Source organism: Danaus plexippus (genome assembly GCF_018135715.1).
Source record: "Danaus plexippus chromosome 3 unlocalized genomic scaffold, MEX_DaPlex mxdp_34, whole genome shotgun sequence".
NCBI lineage: Eukaryota > Metazoa > Arthropoda > Insecta > Lepidoptera > Nymphalidae > Danaus > Danaus plexippus.
In genome coordinates this window covers 1,820,023-1,843,773 of record NW_026869846.1, presented here as the reverse complement: position 1 = coordinate 1,843,773, position 23,751 = coordinate 1,820,023, and the positions used below count along the sequence as shown (strand labels likewise).

Below are 23,751 nucleotides of genomic sequence, written 5' to 3'. Positions count from 1 at the left end.
TTGTTATAATCACAGTCAATATAAGATACATTTAAAAGATTAATTATAAAATATCGCTCTGAGTCACCTGTTTTCGAGATGTAATGAGGCACACCGCGGATTGCAAGTGCCACAGGAATGTAGCACAAAGATTCAAACATGTGACACTTATTATTATTATTTATATAATAAAATATAAATTTTATACAGTAGGTGAACTATAAACAATGAAATAGTTCATAAGTTATTTATTTACAAAACACAGACAGCATTACATTCTTCCGGAGTTCAAAGTTACGTCAATGCATTATGAAGTGCAGGCTGCACATAACATTGTACAGTACTACCAACTAAAGACTACAGTAAAACTTGGACAGCGATGCAAAAACTTTTAAACTGGTTGAAAAAGTTTATTCACACTAACCAATGGGAACGTCGAGATCGTGGCGTCTGGCGCGCGCGCTGTCTTCAGTCCGTCGCTGACGCTCGTCGCGTGCGCACGTGTGTTCACTACAGCGATCAATCAACCGTTATCGTCCTACATGAAAACCTAATGAACGGAAGAGGTAGCTGCATGTGTTAGTGTTGTGAAGTACTGTGTTGTGTTCATGTTGGAATGGAGGAGGTTCACATATCGGATTGGCCGGAGCCTCCCGGCTCGCATGCATGGCTGCCCGCTTACGGCTTCCAGCATGAAATAATGGAGAAAGACGAGTATTTCGTCTCCAATGGTGAGTGGTTATGTTCACTCAACCAAAGAAGGCCGTTCGTGTCGCATTTGAGTGAAAAGAACGTTTGCGCATCTTGACCTTTAAAGATTTCATGCACGTATACTATAAATACAACCCAAGTTAATATTGAACCGTTCATAATTAATATAACCTGTAACATTTGATTGCGTTTGTGTTTGTGAGTAAAATGTATTTGATTGTTCTCTACAAGCATGTTGTTGCAATTTTTGTTGTTACTCATTTAGATCGAATGCTGATAAGTATTGTGTTCGCACCAGGACTAATTGCGTTTGTGTGCAACTCTTAATTGTCATAAACAATAGCTTTGCATGTTTTAGAGTATTTTTAAAATATAAAAAAAAGTTAAAATTATGTAGTCTGATAGATGTAATGGTAACATTAACTATGTAAGCAGACTGCTTACATAGTTAACAGAGTTTAAATAATCGCTGGTACGTTTTATACATATAAAAAAATATATATATTTTAATTTTAAATTCATTCATTCATTTCTGTTGTAATTTATACCTGACGAGTTATCAAAATTAACTTTCACCGAGAAAGCAGAGAATATAAATGTGTGACAAGCAAATTTATTCAAATACTGTTACTTTAGGATATATTACATAATGAGACAACTCGACAGAAGAGGTCATTGGAAACAAACATATTAATAATATAATAGTATAGAGAACAACCTAATTGTCATTGTAAAATTGAAATCGATACAATTACCTCATTACATCGCATTCTCAAGCGAAAGGAATACAGAATATAGACGTTACATTCTAAAGAAAGTCGCACGTAGCTGTCACGACTCTTGGAAAAGATTTACAAATGTTCTTTACGGTTTCATCGAACAATGTTATTACGAAATAAAGACTTTGAAACACTTGAGCTGTTTTGCGATTGTTAGGTCGTTTATAACCAATATGGTGGTTCTGAAATTGATGTGTTTATATACTGTGTTAAAATGTATCTGTAATTATTCAAATTTCTGACATTACTCTTTCATTCCATATTTGTGACGTCCCAAAATGCGTTCTTAAATTCAGTCTCATAAAACAACTTGTTCTAAGGCTAAACTAGAAGTAATCATATTTGAATAAATACCTATAATTTTAAAACAACAATATGTACACAGATGTACACATTAATGTATTGAATAAAGATATAGAAATAGAAAATGTAAATACGTTTCGAAGTATGCATTTACATTTAAATAATTAATTGACATAACATTGGATGAGTGGTGTTTGATAGTCGTGCGCGTGCGATTTAGAAAAAAAAAAACATATTTAAAAAAGGTTCCACTAATAAACGCTGCTATATATAGTAATGTCATTGTTGACAGATGACATTTAAAATTTTAATTATAATGCCAATTAAGACGTGTAAAGCGGAGTCGCGGGCGTCGGCTAGCTGTAGCTACTATCAGTTCGGACTATATTCAAGGCAAATATATCTTGTAAAGTTGTCATTAACTAGAGGAACAGCTCAAACAAGTTATATTAATATACATTTATTCGCAGCATAATAATTTCGTTTGATTAATTAGTTCTAGCAAAATTTTATTTAGAAAAGACTTTAATTAACCGTAGCAATAAATTACTATGAGAATAGGTTTGTTAGAATCTCGTATCAAATATTCTAGGGTAGAACGTAATTAAATTGTAAGGGAATTATTACTAACAATAGAGAAAATGGAGGAAAAAGAGGCAAAAACAAAAAAAGAAACGAGAATATAATATATAGACTTAATGGTAAAATTGCTAACAATATCACGCCCTCGAACACAGATCGATTTTTTATCGGTTCAATCTATGAAATATTTACCAGGACATCAGAATCTATAAAATTCTGACTTTGATATGAAGAAATACATGCATTTTATAGCACTAGTATAAATTAAGAACTTGTCTGTAATTTAATCAATTCTGTACAATGCAAGCAATGATCGCTTTCTTCGGCTTTTATATTGAAAGTATCAATAAATTATTCTATGTTCATATTTAGGTCTTGACTTTTCAAAGTCCTTTAATATTTTAAATAATTAAAAAGAATCGCTAAAAATTCAATATTTATAAAAAATCATTATTTTTTTATAGATTTTGAGTTTAAACTAAATTTTATAAGTGATTAGTATCGAGAATAATTTATTAACGTAAAAAATGTCACCTTCATCTGTTGGCCGATCCTGATAAGATGCATAAATATCTGATAAGTGTATTGGATGACGAAATTTTATGGAAACCTGTACTTTAATACAAGTTTAAAGAACTCATTAATTTTTTTGTTGGTTAAAGCAATAATATTCTATATCGGACGTATCTCGAGATTTATCCTGCGAAACACATTACACTATTCGTCGTTCGACGAAATTTATCAAATGTTGTATATCTCTAGAGTCTAGACAGATCTATTTAAATTTCGTTGCAAAAAATACAAACCTTGCCTTTTTTTTTATACAACAAAGGAAACCGTTACGGTTCCTTTTGTCGTTGATCTGTCTGTTCTGGGACAGCTTAAGCAGCTATTTGTTTTCTCATATGTTAACGCTTGCAAGGGGACATCACAAATAGGGGACTCCCCGTCGACCTAGAGCGCTCGAATCTGTCAATTTGACAACAAGCAGTGGTCCAATTAAAAAAAAAAAACGCAAACGGTATATGTAAATTATTAAGTTAATTAAGTTTCACTTTTTAATGACTTATTCACGGTCTGTAAATAAATACTAAATATATTTAGTAAAATTTTAATATTAAATAAAATTTCTGTATCGTATGTAGTAAAACCAAGTTAGTTCAGATTAACTGTTAATGAAATCACTGAAAAACAGTCAGTGAGTTATAAATAAGTTGAAGAAGTAACAGCTTCGTGTTAATATTAATGATTTAGCAGCTGAGATGTAGTAACAAAACTAGTAAGAATTGAATGGGTTCGCATTCTGTGGGGAAGCATGCAGTCAGACGAGTTCAGAGATAGGCTGTGGCTATGCGTAACCTACGGATTATTTATATTCTGTATATAATGTAAAACTAACAAAACTAATGGAAAAATATAGTTATTTTTGTGTCTATACAAAATGCGATCGTCTCTGTAATAGTTCGGTTAATTTGTTAAGAATTTTTTGGGCAAGATCGACGGGTTTAAAGACAAATGCAGAGAAAATCTTCAGTAATCATATTAGTTAACAGTTTAGTTTTTTACAACGCTTTTATTAGCTTCATTTGTATGTTTGTTTTGATGTTATCAAAGTTTCGTTTCACGAAAAAGATATCGGGATATAACACATCAATCAACAAAGAGTCCTCAATGTATGTACTGTCACTAAATGTCGAAGATAATCGCCATTTTTATTCTGCCAATGAAATAAAAATAATCGATTACGTTCGTGCATCGATCTTGGTGATATTAAGTCGACTATGTATTCAAACAATTACTATTTATAAAAATTTTATCCATTTAAATCGATTTGTAATTTAAACATAAATATATATTACACAAGCCAAACGAAAGTTTTTAAACTAGTTCTTGCGAATTCCGGTGTTAAGTTGTTAGAAACTATTAAGCAGAAATTACATCTATAAAATTGATATAAAAAATTGATCGCGTTCTTAATTGCGAGCAACGATTTTATGGGCCCACAGAGAATTATAAACGAATGTTAAGAATCATTTGTAAATGTATTTCTCATTTTATAATGATGAGATAATATACTAGTCATGCCTTACTACCGTTAAGCTAAATTTTTGTGTAACAAAAGACTACCAAGGAATAAATCCCTTTTAACACAAAGTAAGAAAATATGTTAGATGTTTTATAATAATCGACTGGTATCGATTAGTTTGGAGAACGTGTACATACTTGTGAATTCGTTTCTCCTACTTAATAATATATAATCCACGTAGAAAATACTTCACAGATTTTGATGACGATTTACGCTACTTAGGTAAAATAGCGTAGACATCAGAATAAGTCATAGACTATTGTTCTAGCTGTAATTCCATTTCAGTTATACCAGGATCAAGGTATAACAGCTGTTACGTCACTATACAGACGAATTTTCATTCAAAGGTATAAAATCATTCATATATACAATCAGAATTCGTTGGTTGTTTAATCTATATAATTTCATATATATATATGTATATAAAGATTTTCTTTCACTGATTAATATTTCGAAACAACTGAATAAGTAGGTATAGATGAATTTCAATATTATCTTCATCTCATAATGACCTTGAGGTTTCATCTCTTACGGTTGGTAGTTTTATCTATAGGAGATATGAAGTGAACTGTGTTTTTTTTTTGTGTCCGTAATTTATCAATATAACATTCAGCCGAGTGATAAATTCGTGATCACATTGCAGAAATAAACATGACTTACTGATAGTAGATAATAAATTATTAATATGCAAGTAAAAAGCATTGCTATCTCCACATTCAATTAGGTATATCTTTGAGTAAGTAGTAGGCAAAATATGTATTTTTTTTATTTTTGGTTATGTTAATGGCCAGGATATCAAATTGTTTGTTATTTTTCTTAGCCTTTTTTATTTTTATTTTTATTAGAATTCTAATATAAGACACTAATATTAATCGATCACTATCATTATTATATTTTCTTCGCGTATTCTTGCACCGCTTTTGTAACTTTTACTTGACGGATGAAAGATTGTTACTTTAGAAACTTGTTGTTAATAATCTGAAGAAAAATTGCACTATATATGTATTAAGTATGGATAAAATTAAAATTTATATAAAAACTTTTCTATAATGCAACCATAGAAATATATATTTTTTTATAAATATGGCCGACATGGAAACTAGTGATAAAAATGGAGCATAAATACTTTTTGTGCAATCAAAAATTCTGTCGTGACTACAAACTGGGGCGCAATCGACAAAGTCTATTAAAATTTTATTAGAGGTTAACGCACTGTAAAATTTGTAACAATAATTTTGAATATAGAACGATTTGTTTCTCAATTTATAATTCCGTTAGCGTTAGAAGCGCCGTTCGTATACATTTTCTAAAGGAAATTAATTCTGTCTTAAAATTACTTTTTTTTTTCGTGTAAAATCACAATAATTTATAAAATTGTATACTTCTAACGGTTAACTTTAAATTAACATTTAATGTGTACCAAAAAAAAATGTATGCTTCAAACTTTTACCAACCAATACAATCTTTTTGTTCAATAGTATAAAAAAGGATAAACTTTTAATAAGTAATCTCTTCAACTGACTTTAAAAAAAAACTAAATGTCATACATATCTTTGTAATTATTAAAATATTTAGTTGTCAATGTGGCCTTGACGAAGTTTCCGTTTCCCATCTTCTCTTCAGTTGTCCTAAACTCCTTCATGCTCTATATAATCTATATGATGGGGCCTCCCCGTCCTTTAACTACCGAATTTTTGTTGTTGTTGGTCTTTGGTCCCTTTAGCAAATTTATATGTTAATATATTAAAATGAATAAAATTAAGTTGTAATAAATTGTTCTACCTTTATATAGCATAAGTCTTAATTTTACATTTTTTATACAGTATATATCTCCTATGTTTGCATTTAATTGAATTTGTGTTGTTTTAGACCTACCAGCACATGTAGTTCCTAATTGTGACTTCAGTCCAGACTGTTAAATTCTATTTCATTCAGAAGTCAATCTCGGATCGTGTCTCCTCCATTCTATACGACACTGGCAGAATACTGTGCACGTATTTGCACGGATGAAGGCCATATTTAGTTATGTTTTGTTTAAACAAAGGTGTTAAATACGAAGGAAAACTGAAACAAAGTCAAAAAAGTTTTTTTAAAAAATTTAATTAATTCATTTTTTTTATTTAATACTGTTTGTATATTAGGAACACGAAAGGTAGTTAGTTGTATAGGGAACGGTGGCAGTAATCCTATACTGATATTCACCAAAACTAGCGTTACGGAAGTTACAAACAGACAAATGTCTATTAATATATATATCATTTCATACACAAGCTTAATGACTCATATGATCTCAGAGAAACCGGTAGTTACTTGGTACAATTGCTTGGAAGGTGAACGTCATTTGTTGGTTTTGTACTGATTTATGTGTGGGAAAATTATTCGATATCTATAAAGTTACTAGTTAGTTATAAAAAATACTAAAGTACGAATTTAAATAATTACTAAAATGACTTTATTGATGACTTTAATTGTATGAAAAAATATTAATAAATCTTTTATGAATGAAACTAATATATTCGGATTACTACGCTTTATTTGTATTATTTTTAAAAACTACATACCCCCGAGGTCTGAGTGACTTTGCAGCAACCGCGATCACGGGCAGACGAGATGTGAAACGTCGGGAGTATGTAGTTTTTAAAAATAATAAAAGAACGCGTAGTTATCAGATAATATTAGTTTCAGTTAAGTGAATACTCGCGAAAGTCTTTGATATCATTAAGCTTTTATGGGTATTTATATCGAAGTACATAATGGGAAAAGCGAGTTTCTAAATTTCCACAAAGACAACGGAATCGAATGCTCGGTTAAATTTACATTGACTAATCAGTTAATCTAGCTGCACCTTACGTTACTCTTAAAAGCTGCCCTTGAACATTTCACGGCTACTGAATCCAGACGATAAATAGATTGCTTGACCTCTGGAAGAACAATGGCGGACTTGGGTGATAGAAAAAACATCTCGAACGAGTTCTATATACATATGTTAAGTGTTATTGTTTAATTCAGACGTTAATTAAATTGTTATGTATTAGTTATACTAGCTCGGTATTGTTAAATAATGTAGATGTGTAATTGGGTAATGTCCTTAGCTTCTGTCATTCAGTCCTGCTATTTAGCACAATACGTAAATTACTAATTTAATACAGCCTCATTGGATACTACACAAACAAATACTAAAAGATTCACTTACAAGGTTCTTTGATTCGATTCATTCAAATAAATACTGTTTTCTTATGTTACTTCCTTACAACCAACAAATTTACCATTATGCTTGCTGGACAGTATAATCTATGTACATAGTTTCATGCTGTAATAGTGTTAGGTCACTGAGAATTGGATGTATGTACATAATAAGTAGATAATTTTCATGATATTAATTTTAATTTATGCTATCATACCAGAGCAGACACCTCCATGTTGGTAACCATCATAATGAGAGCCGTCAAAATAAAGGTAGCGTCTGGAACTGGGTCTCTTAAAGCCTGCTTTCATAAAATCATGTATGTAGGTGTATCGTAGTGAAACCAGACAATAAACCATCGCTCACATAATTACACACCCACCAGCGTGCAATGAAAGTTCTACAATTGTTTTATTTAAATTTTTTCTATTGTTTTAAAACTTAGACTCACTTCTATATAATATATAATAGATTTTCACTGACACTATTTAGTTTAATATCTTATAGAATATGATGCATTATATTTTTTTTCTTATGAGTCATTGTCTATGAGTTGTCTTGAACATTAATTTAAAGCCATCAATAAATTAAAATAATGAACTATAATCCGTGCTTTGTATGCATGCAATTCATTCATTCATTCATTCCTTGTATAATGAACTCATATAATCAATACCATTCACCATATCCGATACAGAATTAATAATTAACCGAGTGTATATCGGTGTGAGGCGTAGGAGGACAAGTTTAGGCCTCTTAGTCAGATGATGTCATCTCAGTCTTTGGTATATAGAATCACATTTACGATCTAAGCAAACAGACCTGATAAAGATTTCACATTTAAAAAAGGAAAATTTACAAAAAAGTATCAGACGCCATATTGAATTTCAACCCATCCATGCACAGAAGTTGTATTTACATTTTTTTTTACAACATTTTAGCTCTGTTCAATAAACTTTAGATATTTGTCGAAAAATTTTATGTTTTTTTACATTTACATACATAATGATGTAAAGTGGCGTATGTATTATTTATATTTGTATAGTTGAATATTACCCAGCATCCCGATCACGACGTGATGACTGTTAGCTTAATGTTATTTTAATGTTATTTACTGTAAGATGCACAGTGAAAGTTACATTATGTTTCTGTGTTCACCGTTTCATCCTAACAGGCGTTAAGATTATGTTTAGTGTTGTCCTAGAAAATAGTTTATCGATTATTGACGCCATGTATGTTTATCGATGTCGATTGGATTAATATTATGAGAAACTTGATTTTAAAGTGGAATGGTTATAATTCATAGAATTTTTAGTTTTAAAACTTACATTAAATGTAAGTATTTTTTAAATAAATTTTAATTATTTTCCAAAACAAGTTCTTTTTTCTATATACGAGTATTTTTAATAAAAAGCTGTTTAACTAGGCATGTGTTTATAAAAATAAATTTAACCCATCACGAATGAGGTCATTAAACTGTTCAGTAAACTATTTTTATATATATTTTTTTTTTAATTTAAAATCGAGTTTTAAATAAAGTTTTGATCACTCGACTGTGTCCAAGAAAGGGGGTAATGGTATATGTAAATGTACGTGTTTAACTGTTCGCTTATATTCCATTAACATGCTAACCTATTTCGAAAAAAATACCTAAGCGTCTTCAAAGGATTATATAAAGGGAACTAACTATCTATAAAATGTAAATTTAGTTGGCGTCATAAAACTCGTTTCTTCTTTGGGTATCTTTCTCGTTTGTCTCTAAAGAGATTTCGTCACACGATATGAGTGTACATCTCAAGTTGTGTAAGACTTTAAGAAACAATTAGTGCGTTCTGCTTACATCCGGTATCTAACATGTAGACATGTAGGTCAAAGGTAACGACGTGACACAGTACAGGAATTCCTTTCATTCGAAACCATAATTAAAATGTTGTATTAGAAACGTCTATTTGCAAACATGATATAAAATTATTTATTTACACTAGTTTTGCCTGCGATTTCATTCGCCTTTAACATTTTTTTTCTATTATTATAATGATAAAAATATTTACAATATCTAAAACGGAAGTAAATTAGTTCAGGTCTTATTACATCACTTCCCTGCGGGCTGCGAGTGGTAATCTAGTCAAAATTGGTCCAGCCGTTTCAGATATTAGACGAAATAAACAAACAGAAAAACATTGTTGAATTAGTTTTATATATGTGGAATAATTCATTTATTTATTTTTATATATATTAATAGTGTTGACCAAAATTGGTTTTTAGTCTTTCAGTCTTGGTCTTGTTCTTGAAAAATGTAAAAGACCGCATATTTTTAGCAAGACCAAGAAGGATTGTGAAAGATTTAAGCAAGAACAAGACCAAGCCTGCAAGACTCTTGCGTCTTGCAGTTAAGACTGCGAGTCGTTTCAGAAAGAAGGTACAGGAATTCGTGTTATACGCTTAGGGACTCTATGAGACGTAAAATGTATATGATTTTTTTTTTGGAAAATTAAACTTATGCGAATTACGAACACTAAGTACAATAAACACATACATAGCGAATAGAAATATCCATTAAAAGAAAAACGTGTGCATCCCTAGTTTAGACCATCGGCATTGTGTGTGATAGTGAGCGGTGCCTTGTCGGTATCATCAAAGGTCGGGTACTGAGCGGTGCCTTGTCGGCATCAGCAAAAGTACTGAACTCTCCTAAAAATTTTGCAGCTATTCGGAAGTAGAAGGTCAAGATACACGTGCGTCGGCTTCTATGGCGCATACAAACAATCGTCGCTGCCGCGCCGCACGCACAATATTTGACACCGTTTGATTGCCGCCACAGAGTACAATTGTTCCAAAGTAATCGAATAATATAAACAGCGTGCAACAAGATTTATCTACTGTTTAGCAGCAGGAATATAATAATATATGAGAGAACTGTTATAAATTGATATATTGACTGTTGCATCACAATATATTTCTGCAAATATTCATTTACCTGTAAAATACAGTCAAGTACTTTAAAATACAGTGCAGTTAATGTCATTCATTTTTTTGTCTACATGTTTAAACCATGTTTTAGTACATTGGAAATTATTAAATGTAAACGTCTATTAAGAAACAGATTGACTCCCGCGGGACACAGTTGATAGCTCAGTTGCTTAGATCGCTTAGGTCGTGGGTTCAAACCCCAACCGGTGTCAGTTGATTTTTTTAATTTCTCATGAAATGCTAAGAAAATTATTAATTTGGTTTGTCTTTATCATGCCTATATTAATTCAAGTTCAAAGTTGCGTTGTTCTAATATCTAAAGTAATGTTTAATAAATAGCGACAGGCTAATAAGTAATTGCAAGTCTTGCAAGACTCTTGCCGTAAGAACAAGACCAAGTGTATTAATGCAAGACCAAGACCAAGACCGGCCAAGTCTCGTCTTGTCCTTGCATTTGGGCAACACTAATATTAAATAAAATATAGATATATATCTATGTCTGCTGCGTTTGTGTTAGCGCCTTTACTATGAGTTATAAACTTCGGACATGACAGTATCCACGTATTTATGCATGTAATCCTGAAAATTCGACGGTTTGTTACAAACTTGATTAATGATTAATAATTGTGATAGAAACAAAATTAAGTTTATACTGAATCAAGGACCAGGAGGATTAAAAAAACTACACTCTAAATCGAACTTTATGGCGATTGGATTAAGTACTTTTTTGGAGTTATTTATTAGTTATTCTGTTAAGGAAACGGAACGTTATGATTATGTATCTGAAGAACTAGGTTTCATTAAAAAATTATTCTTATTTAACTCTTAGATCACAAATGTTTCAAAATTGATTTACGCTTCATCACAATCACAGGTAGTAAGTAAATTTGCTCATTGTCATAACATGTTTATCTCAGGTGTCTATTGTCTCGACATACGAAGCTATTTCCGTTACTCATTCAATAACCTACATTAATACCATAAATTTTAAAGCGCATATTTATGAATGAAAAACTATTTACGCTGCGTTTGTATTTCTTCTAATTAAACTCGGGGTAAACATACTGATGTGTTCCGTTTAAACGCGTATTCGATCTCGTGTATTACGCAAGGTTTTGGTTTCTGAAGAATTAATAAAGATGTTTTATATAAATATGTTTAGATGATAACATGGAAAGATCATCCGGAGCCGTTAGAATGCGGTTAATGAGAGCGGATAGCCATTATATAGAGGAAACTAATCGCTACGCCGTGATATGTAGAGTTCAAAATTCGTTTTCAAATTGGTTATCCCTGAGTGAATTATTATTAAACTTTACTCTCGATTTCCTTACAGTTTCACAAATCAGTTGTGGTTTCGATATAAAAAATGAATATTTTTTATTCCGGTGATAGATCAGTTTTACAAGACAGTGTGTCTGTCATATCTGATCGGACAGTGAAAGCTTTACATCAATGACAGATATTTAGGTCAAATAGAAGCAAATTGTAGTAACATTATCATAGTATACATATTTTAAAAACAACAAAATTACTTTTAGCCATATCACACCTAAATCTGTTTTCACACAAACAACGAGTCCTTTTCGTTATGTTTTAAAATTAATGTGAGACAAAACCTTGGTATAGGTGTGCTTTATTTTTTCAGGGTTCCGTACCCAAAGGGGGGAAAATAGATATCATAATAAAATATCTGGCGTGTCCATCTGACCTATGAACCTTGTTAGATAAAATGACTTAATTTTCACGGATGACGTATTTTTGGTTCTGATGAGAAAAAACTAAAGAACAGAATAAAATAAATATTTAATACTGCTTCCGTATAAAAATCTTTTTTTTTTTTGGAATTGTTACAGATATCGGTACGGAAATATAATGCTCGAGTCCGAAATGTTTCTGGCCGATATATTTTTAAATAATAAATAAAACAAAAATCCGCGAAGACATGAATTTTCTCAAATTATCAAAAGTTCACTTTTTATTGAGTACGTATATAATGATATTTTATATTATACATACATATATATCGAAGCAATTACGTATTTGTAGCAAATAGAAATCAATGTCTATAATTAGTAATATTTTATAAAGTGCACAGGATATTGAATAATTTGTGCACCTGATACTGCAGGCACGAGATCTCTTAAGGTAATGAGCGCGGTAATTAGCTTCAACCCGGCGTTAATACACATAATGTATGTATTGAATTCGAGCTATGTTTACACACACATACACACGCACACAACATCCTTGGTATTGCTCTTGACACGCGGTCACTTGCCACGCATAATAATAGACCAATGTTTCATACAACTATAAGTTCAATATTAAATAGTGTAGTGAGTCGGACGTCATGTTGAGGTCCGCCCGCGTCCTCGCTCATACAACATTATTTGAAAACCGAACAATGTTAGACCGCGGCTAGGTTCTCGTGCTGCGATTTTTCGATGCCGTCACGAAGACTTATATCTGGTGAGTTATAAAATCGAATGTTTGTCTTTCCCGAGCTGCATGTCTGCATTCCTCGGATACCGCATGAATTTGTTACAACCTAACCGGTTCTATATCCTTCGGGTCGTGACTTTTGCTTATTGGAACGATTTTTGTATCATGCTTTTATATTACGAGTCACGTGCTGGACGTTAAGTTTTTAAAAAAAAGAATTAACTCCTATTTAATAAAATTTCGTACAAGATAAAGATTATAAGTGTTATTCTCAAATACCAACATAAATCCCCGTTGAACCGTCCAAGGCGCGATCGTTGACGTATTATAAATTATTCAAGACGATTTCTCAACGAATTCCTGAACGCAGTTGCAACCGTCATCCCTCATTGGTTGCGTGCGATCGTATACATTGAAATGACATTTGTATTTTTTAATAATAAGAATATGATCTCCAATTATTCATCTTCAACTGTCAATTGTATCTTTTTTAAACACCCTTACACATAATCTACTTATTGGAATGATTTTTTAAACACTTTTCCATAAAACTATTTATTAACATACAATACAAAAAATCAGTTCGCTTCAAGATCTAAGATTTGAATTAAGTATGTCGGCTGTACGTTGATAATAAGCATGTTATCTATTTTAAGACGTATAGAACCGACTTCCTGTTATGACTATTTCGATATCCTTTACACACGGACGTCTGACGTTTCTGAGCGTTTCAATTGTAGACTGTTAATAACTGTAACAAATTGTTATATGACTAAGTAGTAAACAAATTAAAAAAAAAAACTAGATATTTTTATATAACAAATCTGTTAAAACTAACACGAAGAAAAAAAAATCGCTTAAAATGCTACACATATTTCTAGAACATTAATCAAGTGGTTGGAAAATTAATAGACATTTGATACGAAGCAATTGACGAGGATACGAACCACCAAATGCGATTCAAGGTGAACACAATTCACTACACCTCCCGGCGGTCTCATGGCGGAGAACGGTGGTCGGTGTGCGATATTTATTAATATTCTTTATAAATAATAGCTTGCGGCTGAGTATCATTAAAGCGATGTTAGTGGACACAGCTTACATGTAAAAAACTAGTGAATACGAGTAAATTAACTGAGTATTGGAGACAAGCTCCCAAACTAGTAGACAGTAGAATAGACATACAATAATTTACGAGATCTTCATATTTTTCTCGCAAATCTAGATAAAGACTGAATATATCATTTACCAAGAATATTTTTAATATCGAAGAATAATTAAATACAACTAGTTTCAGGCTGTGATTTCGTCCTATAGACTTTGAAATTAATAATTTGAAAACAATATATATATAGCTACCAACTGACAGCTTCATCCAGGTCACGTGACCACATAAAAAATACAAAAATGATGCCTTGATCCTGAACTAATTACCTTAACGTACTTATGAAATACTAGCATTTATCCTCTTGTGATGTCCACACAAGATGGAACCGACACCTTAAAGGACAACCCCAAACAAATTATCTTAAATAAATGTCAAAACATAACCATCTTTCTATATTCGCAGTAGGGTAATCAACACTTACAGTTCTCTAAAAGTAGTAACAGACGTTAACATATAAAATCTGTTTATTTACTATTTATACCATTTCACTTAACAAATTAACTATAATCTTTCTAATTTATGTCAATGGAGGCTCTCGGGACATTTATTAGTTGCGTGTCGTGTCTGACATCAATGTAGACACTCCAAGTGCTGTGCTAAATGTCACAGCACAAACAGAAAATGATACGGAGTACCGACAAGTGTGCCATTACAAGTGTACAGCTAGATGAAAACTGATGTGCAATTTTATGACACTATATATATATATATATGTATATATATATATATATTTTTTAATTATAATAAGTATGTAAGTACCTATTAGTTTAACAATTCGCGACAGTCGTATAAAAATGTATATATTTTTTGAAATTTAATTCGTAAGTCGAGGAAACTGAAGACGGTAATGAAGGAGATTAACTGTGTGATTTAAATAAGTAATAATTGTAAGATAGATTCTGATACGACGCATATTTCATACGTTTAACTCGAGCTCGTCAGCGTACACACTATTATGCTAATCAGACGTGCTTAATGTGTCTGTATGTCACGTACATTTCTCCTATATATATATATATATAAACATACACAAATTAGGTATTACCGCTATATGTAACGAATGAAATCCATAAAATAAGGCTTTAAAAGCTCTGTCATCTCCATATATACTGGCATTTAGAGCGAACGAATTTCCAAGCTAATGTGAACCCGCGTGATGTATGTTAGGTCGAATATTTTTTTTCAATCACGTGACATTTTCCTTCCAACATATTTACATCTATATATTTATATCTATAAATAGTTATATAATTTTTTCCATATTAACTGAAAGCCTTAAAGTAACATCGCATCCTTTCGAGTCTTAACCACAGGATCTTTAACCATGAAGATCGTTAAGTTGTGGCTTTGAGATACTGCATCCGTATACAATATATTAAATAATAAATTGATATTTCAAAAAATGTTGCCATGCAAATAAATATATATTTATATATATTTTTTTATTTTTTTATTTAATTAAAAGTATTTTTGTTGTCACTTTACAATCTAATATATACATCAATGATCGAAACAGATTTGAATACTAACTTTACATACTGAATATGTTATTTTATTAAAAAAATATATATAAGTATATGATTTTTTTTTTATATCTAACACGGAAGTGAGATTCGTCGTAACCGTAAGCTTGGCCACCGTGACTTAGCGGTGTTTTGAAACAGACTGGAATTAAAAGCGTAGCAGCTTGTTTGTAACAGTTAGCGTATGAGAAAAAAGAAAAACAAAAGATAATTTTACCAACTGCTTAAATAAATTAATTTGATGAAAATAATGTAACGTTACGTAAAACAAGACGCATTCACGTTCATACACGTGTTTAAAATTGTTCATTGACAAATTTATAAAAAAAAAAAATGTAGGTCGAGTTAATAAATATGGGGTAAAGTTATAAAATCCAATCAATATGCAATCACGATATACATAAACCAGCATATATATATATATATATATATATATATATATATATATATATGTGTGTGTGTGTGTGTGTGTGTGTGTATATAATTGTCTTCAATAAAGTATGAAATGCAATTTATCACATCTAATAACAAGCCTTAGAGACCCAGTTGAAGTACAACTAACCGCAAGGGCCGCTCCTCACAGCTAGTTCTATAAAAATAAAATACCATCACACTCCGTTATAATAGTTCACATCGGACACGCTAACTGTACAGTCTGCGTTTACTTGACGGCTTGTGTTTTCACTAATTTCAATCAGCTAAATAATACTGGGTACATTACTAATATAATTGTATGTTATGTCATATACACAATCACACTTATATTACTTAATACTTTTAAATTATATTTTTTCACTATAGATTATAATTTTTTGTTGTTAATGTATTTAATGATTTTCAAAATCCATATCACACTCGAAAACAGAAACGAACGTGTCGGTTACATCTTATTTGAATATTATTCACGTTTGAAACGAAGAACGAAAAATGAAAAAAAGATATATATATATATATCTTACGCGTACGGCCGATATTCATATATCACTTTATTTCTTTACACGGAATACATCATTCGTTTGTTCTCTACCGTCATATTGATATAATATATCATTATTTTATAGTGAAATACCAAAAAGAACAGATGTATTAGAGTTTAGAGTCTTTAGACCAACATTAATGTTCCATTATGTTAATAGATCATTCAACAATAAACAAATGAAGCGAGTACGAAGCTCTTTGGATACGATCATTGCTTTTATTTTATTTTACAAGCACTGCTTTAATTTACTTTACATATTTTTGTTTTTAATTCATTTTGTCAAAATTTTGATGTTTGCACACGGATATTTAAATTACGTGACAGGTCATTGAAAACGACTTTCATAATCATAATGTATTTATGAGTTCGTTGCCAATATTTTGTTGATGACAAAATATTATTTAAAAAAATATATTTAAAATAAACGCCATTAAGACAGGGATTTTTTTTTCATGACTATATTACCATGTCACAAAATATGCATTTCTCCTTCAATAATAATAATAACGAATTTTAAAACTTATTAATTATATAAGAACAATAAAAAAAAATACATAATTTTGTTCTTTATTGTATATTATAATGACTTTGACCGTTGTGATAATCTTTGAGATCAAGGGTATGTATTAAAGAAATTCTTGTCTTATATTCCGTCGATCCTCTGATCTTCATCTTAATAATATTATAGATAGACACATTAATTATTACTTACATATAAAAATTTATTCCTTAAAAAATGATGTCTAGTCACCAATTGGTACACTTAACCTACACCACATAGAAACGGGAAACGGTTTGTTTGTGGTGTGGCGATGTAACCTTGGGGTTAGCACACTAGTCTAGAGACGAAACTTCTAAGCAGACAGCATTCCATGGATTTACCGTACGGGTGCCCGGTTCCTCGCGGTGTCGGGAGAGCTTCAACAGTGCCTGGGACTTGCGATCCAGGTGTAGATTTAAGGGCTGTCTAAGTTAAACGCTCACCTTCACCGTCCTAGTCCCTCTCTGCGCCTAACCAAATTTGGAACTAATTTAATAGGGCTGCCTTCGAAGTACGTTATATTTAACCCATCATTAACATCTAAAATACTCAGATTTTTCTACAATTATACATCGATTAATCTCACGAATCTCATCCAAGTTGCTGTTTGGTCAGCCAATGAGCAAACGGTTTTAAGAATAAAGTAAACCTGTTTAGAGATCCTATGATATTAATACTTAAAATAACTAAACAAAAAAAATCAATCAGTGGAAAATAACTCGGTGCCAATCACCAAGGAGTTTGTATATACATTATGACAGGAAGGCTATGAATCAAAATCTTTAACACCTATGTTTACGATTCTTCTAAAACCGACACTAGGCGCATCAGACGCTCAAAGTGATTGTATATTGAGATATAACTTTTATTTTGTGTAAACATTTTACTAAAATAAATCATTTATAATAAACTGATTATAATTATAAATGAATAATATTCTTATTACGTTACCAGTTTACGCCTGCGACTTCGTCCGCGTGGACTTTTGAATAAGGCTTAGTGTTTATGTATTGTTTAACCAACATATTATGTATTATTATACTATATGTATAATAGGACATATCGAGTAATCAACCGACAGCGACATCTATCATCTGTGACGAAGTAACTACAAGACTTCATACACAATACAATTTTGATGCCTCGATCCTAAAGTAACTGTACGGAATTTCAATATAAATTGCAGTCTATGTCTTATTCTGATTTCTAATCTATATTTCTGTAAAGTTTCATCGAAATCGTTTACTGAGTTTTTGCGGGAATGAGTAACAAACATGTAAAGCAGCCAATCACGTTTGTAATATCAGTAAAATTAACAAACGTTTAATCCATTTATCGTTATAATTGCGCCGTTTAGAAATCAACTTCGTCATTGCAAAGTCTTATATTTCTATGATACCTTCATATGGTCAATACAGTTTGAAATAATTATTTATTAGTTTTACGTATAGTGATACGTATGGGAATTCACATTTAAATAAACCAAAAAAGTTAGTAGATAATGTTTTTATTACATAAAGCTGCGCAGTTCTGTTTATTTTATGTATTACGTAGGGAATAAAAAAAATAAAATTGCCTTAAAAAATATTAATATACAAGATCGATAATTTTTTAAAATTTAAATATAGAATAAATAACGGCATTTGCTTTAAGTGAAATACAGGATAAAAAATTGTAAAAAAAGTTTTTAATCTAATTTGAGTGTAACAAATTGAATTGACAGCTGCATTTACTATAATAAGAAAGGTTTTCAATTTAATTTGAATATAGAACACAAATAGTGTCCGTTACATGCTCATCGTTCCAGTACACGTCCGACCCGGGTCACACTCCGAATGTATAATCTCTGGCCCACTAATGCGCCTTTCGTAATCGTGAGTTAAATCTTTATCTAACCGGATCAGTATCATATCCGGGTCTAACATATTTAATGCGTTCATAATCGATCAATAATTGTTTTTGTAATTATATACAAGCAAAAAATGAGGAACAATACCGTCTGTTTAATGTAAATCGTGATGAAGACTTCCCTATTTGTTAATATTTAATTCCGATACTAGTTTTTTTTTTTTAATTTATGAACAACTGACGTTTTGAAATTATTTTAATCTTTCTTTATATCCATAAATTAACGTGATTTTTTTTATTAATTACGTATTTGTCAGACATACGACAGGTATGTCATTTTTGTCAACTCACTAAATACTTTCAATACAGATACAAAATTTGAACTATGTCAACGTTGTATATTACAAATAGGTTTTATATATTTAGATGTAAAATTATTTAATATCACTTTATATTTTTTTATTGCTGATAACAAAAAAAGGTTGGTAAACGACTGATAAAAAGTATTAAGGCTGATCACAATTTCTCCTATTGGAGGTTAATTACATCAAGCAACTGTTATCATTCGAATACAAACCAAATTCTTAAACAATAGAGTCGCTTTTGCAATAACCTATAGAACACATTTTAGAGCCCGTTGACAACTTTTGAAAATTTTCACGGTCTGTTAAATGTTAATATATTATCCGGGCCGATTCTCGATGCCAATCGTGTTATTGAACTCGTTTGACGGAAATAAATGTTACGATAGAAATTATACCCTATCACTATCATCTGAAGTTCCCATTTCGTGATCGACTAGTTCCTCTAACAAAATCATATTACATAATTCATTGAAGCATCAGAGTTCGTGAGGGTTGATTACTATGATACAACAAAAATGATTGTTTCTTTTATTTGTATTTATTTCATGTGTGTGAGCCTTACTTTATAAAATGTTTATTTATCCTATTGTTAAAACACGCACGAAGAGATAGTTTTGTGTTAATACCAACCAACTCTCAACGCCATCTGTTATGAAATAGCAAATATTTTCACAGGTGACAATGGCAGCAATCACGCTTTGTACCTTGAGACAATTGTCGAGGAGACAAGCGATGATTTGCGATCAGAACGCTCTTCTGCCGCTACTTGGCTATCTGATTCGGATGCTGACTCTGTTATCCATGTACGAGGAACTGCAGGTAAGGAAAAAATAGCAATAAATACTGTCTCCTGGTTTAAAATCGCTTAAAGAATTGGAGATACATACTTTAGTAATAACGCCATCTAGTGGTGAATAGCGAAATTTACAAGACTCTTACGACGTGTGTATTTAGTTCTACGATTATAACTTAGATGGCAGTCTAAATATAACTTTGTAACTATTTTCTTATATATTCGACTACTTAATTACAGTCATATAATATTGCATATTTTTTTAAAAAACTTTATTAATTACTTTAATGATTATAAATAGTATTCATTATTCAATATTTCTCCGTAAATACACATTTCTGGAATCCATCCAAGGTAGCAAAAATAATTTTATTTCGGTGTCATTGTCACAACCAGTGTTAGAGTCCTAGTGAGATGTTCATAACGTCCTATCAATGTGAGTGTTCTTTTCAACTCAGGTTCTGATTGTGACAGCGAGTCTGAACGTGAGTGGGCGTGTCCTGCCAAGAGACGGCGCAGGGAGCGCGCCACCTCGCCCATCAGCACGGGTTCCCTGTCGCGCTCCTCCAGTCTAGCCCAATTCGAATCCCTGGAACGGTCGTGTGCCGCCCCCGTGTCCCCCAGCCTGTCCCCGGACTCTCTGGAATCACCTCCAGCGTCCCCGCCTCCCACTCGTCCTGCGCCCCGTGTCCATCTCTCCACCGAGAACCTCAGCGAGGACAGTGGTTACAGCGAACGCGCCCGCCGTCCTCCCCCTCCCCCGCCGCCGCCCGCTCGTCTCCACACACCCGAAATAGCCCGCGGGCCGGTCGCTGGCAGCGTGCCCTGTCTCGCCTCTCCCAGTGCCGGTCGCCGTCAGCCGCGGTCCGTGCGCTCGCTCTCACTGCCGGCCGAGCTGGATGTCTGCTCCGAGCCACTGCGTCACGCCGCTGCCACACACACGGCCAGGTTCAGACAGACCTTCGAAGTTTGTGACAGCTTCACCGTCAGTGTGGCGGACCTGACGGCCCTCGACTACCGCGGGGCCCCGCGCCGGCCCCGCCTCCCCCCGCCGCCTCCCCCGCCGAGGCCCTCGCACCGGCCGCCGCCGCCGCCACGAGACGATGTGGTGGTGCGCCCCTCGTGCACCTCGCGCGTCACGCCGGCCCGCGAGCCGAGCGCCGGCAGCGATTCTACCACCGAGTCGGAAAGGGCGTTCGCGATTGAAATGGAAGCGACCGCACGTAGATTAGACGAAAATGCCAAAAAAGCTCTCGCCGACACTGGAAATTACGACCGTGAAATATCAGTGCTGACCGCGAGACGACTCCAGGACTCGTGGGCGGTCTGGGACGACGTGCTCGATGAGTTGAGGAGAAGGATGGAACCGTCGTCACCCACGCCGTCGCCCCCGAGGACTCCCTCACCCGAACCCATCCGGGAGCCCGCGTTCTCATCGACCCCTCTCCGTCCGGGAGACGCGCGGGTCCGGTCCACCCCCGAGCTCCGGGCTCGAGCGACGCCCCAGCGGGAGACCCCGGAGGAGTTGCGCGCCTCCTTACAACTCATGGCCCCTCGTCCTGAACCGTTGCCTCCTATACGGTCCGTGTCCACCGGGTCGAAGGGCGTGACGTTTTCCCCGGTGGTGGCCGAGGTCAGCTGGCGCGAGACGAGCACGAGCAGCAGTCAGAGCAGCGACAGACGGACGAGCGAGAGTTCTAGTGCGAGCGTGGACGGCGCTGACGCAGAGGTCGTCGTAGTGGAGGGGACCGGCGAGTCGGCGCGAGCGACGCACGCAGAACGCACCGCAGACATGACGGAAACGGCCGCGCGCGCGCCTCGCGGCAGGATCGCCGGGTTTCTATCGCGGTTCGCGAACTTCCGTTTCTCGGGGCGCAAGGAGAAAAAGACGCGCAGCGCAGGCGCGAACAACAGGGCGGGCGGCGGCACGGCGACGGCGGCAGACGGGCAGGGGGCGCGAGCGGGCACCGGCGCGCCGCATTATGTACGGATCCCCTTGAAGGAGGAAGGTGTGTCACGCTCCACGGCAGTCCCGGCGGGCGGCGTGGCGCACAAGCCGCCGCGGCCGCGCCCGCCGCCCGCTCCGGCGCCCGGGGTGCTGGAGACGGACGTGGACACCCAGCGCACGGTGCTGCACGCCCGCTCACTGCTCGCCCTCGGACCGCCCGACCAGCGCACCCCGCGGCCACACAAGTCCATGGAGTTCCTGCTAGACAAGGACAGCGCGCAAGCTATACAGGTCAGTTACACTTACACAATTTTTACAGAATATATACATTAAAAAGTCCATCGACACGAACAGGGTGCGAGCCCTCTCCGTGGGAATGTCCCGTTATTGTTATTCCCGCTTATACATTATATAGTATCTAGGGGCGGTGTCGCATTATACCGCAATGTTTACAAACATGCCGGTCGATGACCTTGTCGTTATAGAGTAAAAAATAATCGAAAAGCACATCGAAATCATTACGCGAGTGTCGTAACTGTACAGGGAGGTGCGATGCGACACATTCCAGCACTGAATAACAGAACCATTAGACAACTGTTCATCGAACTGTACACGGGTTAGAGTGCTGCGGGACAATGAAAAATCCCCGACGGGTTACATTAGCACGCAACACGGGGCGGAGGTGAAAGTGCGTCTGCACATTACCGCTTATCCGTGGGTGTCACTGATTATAATTGCCACCCAAAATGCATGACGAACATGACCGCATTTCTAAACGCACGTTAAACATTGATTACAAACAATCTATTTATTGCTCAATATATATGAAGTGAATAAATATCGACGGGGACTGTAAAACGTCTAAAGTTATATCCGACGATCCTCAAAGGAAATTCCAACAAAAGCAATCAACGTAAGCCGACAGTGATTTATAATCATCCATAAAACTAGCCCAGTTATCGTCAAGATAAGCCAACGTGAAGCTTAAAGAGCAAACTTCCTAAGAAGTAAGGAAAAGATTAAGAGAACTTCATAAAAAAATTATCTATACCTTAAATGTCATAAAATCACTCAGACAGAGCCATTGTTCTCGTGAATTTTGCATACAAATTAGGATATTTAACTTAAAGCGGTTATAATACTAAATAAATTAATCATTAAACGCAACTTTAACCGTGAAATATCTATGATTTGTCTACTTTTAAAACCATTAAATGTATTCATTAACTATCACAAAGGACGTCCACAATTAATCACATAGCACTACAATAAAGCGGATGGAACCGTGTCTAAGTAAAAAATATATATATTAATTGACGTTGATATGGAATTCGGTCCCAAAAAAAAAAAAAATGATTCCCAAACGTGATGTCAATTGTTGTGAAGTTTCCACGTTTTTGTTATGACATTGACATAAATACTTACATAACCATGATATCATTTGCGTGGCTACATATTTCGCAATATTGTTAAATCTATTAATATTCTATTAAAATACAAATAAATTATTCAATCAATAAACACATGTAACGTGTACAGCTTTCAAC

General features: G+C 34.2%; 1 protein-coding gene across 3 annotated transcripts in view; it reads left to right on the top strand.

The window, feature by feature from the left end:
- Positions 1–462: 462 nt before the first annotated feature.
- The window catches only part of LOC116768614 (serine/arginine repetitive matrix protein 2), a 45,861-nt gene continuing 22,572 nt past the window's right edge, over positions 463–23,751 (top strand). Inside the window, exons 1-3 of one of the 3 annotated variants that reach the window (XM_061527057.1) lie at positions 463–545; positions 20,139–20,282; positions 20,715–22,495. In XM_061527057.1, coding sequence (XP_061383041.1) covers positions 533–545; positions 20,139–20,282; positions 20,715–22,495 — 1,938 coding nt within the window. In that variant the 5' untranslated portion in view covers positions 463–532. Of the gene's footprint in view, positions 711–12,920; positions 13,067–20,138; positions 20,283–20,714; positions 22,496–23,751 lie in introns of those variants that run through there. The other 2 variants (XM_032659371.2, XM_061527056.1) reach the window with 2 other exon arrangements.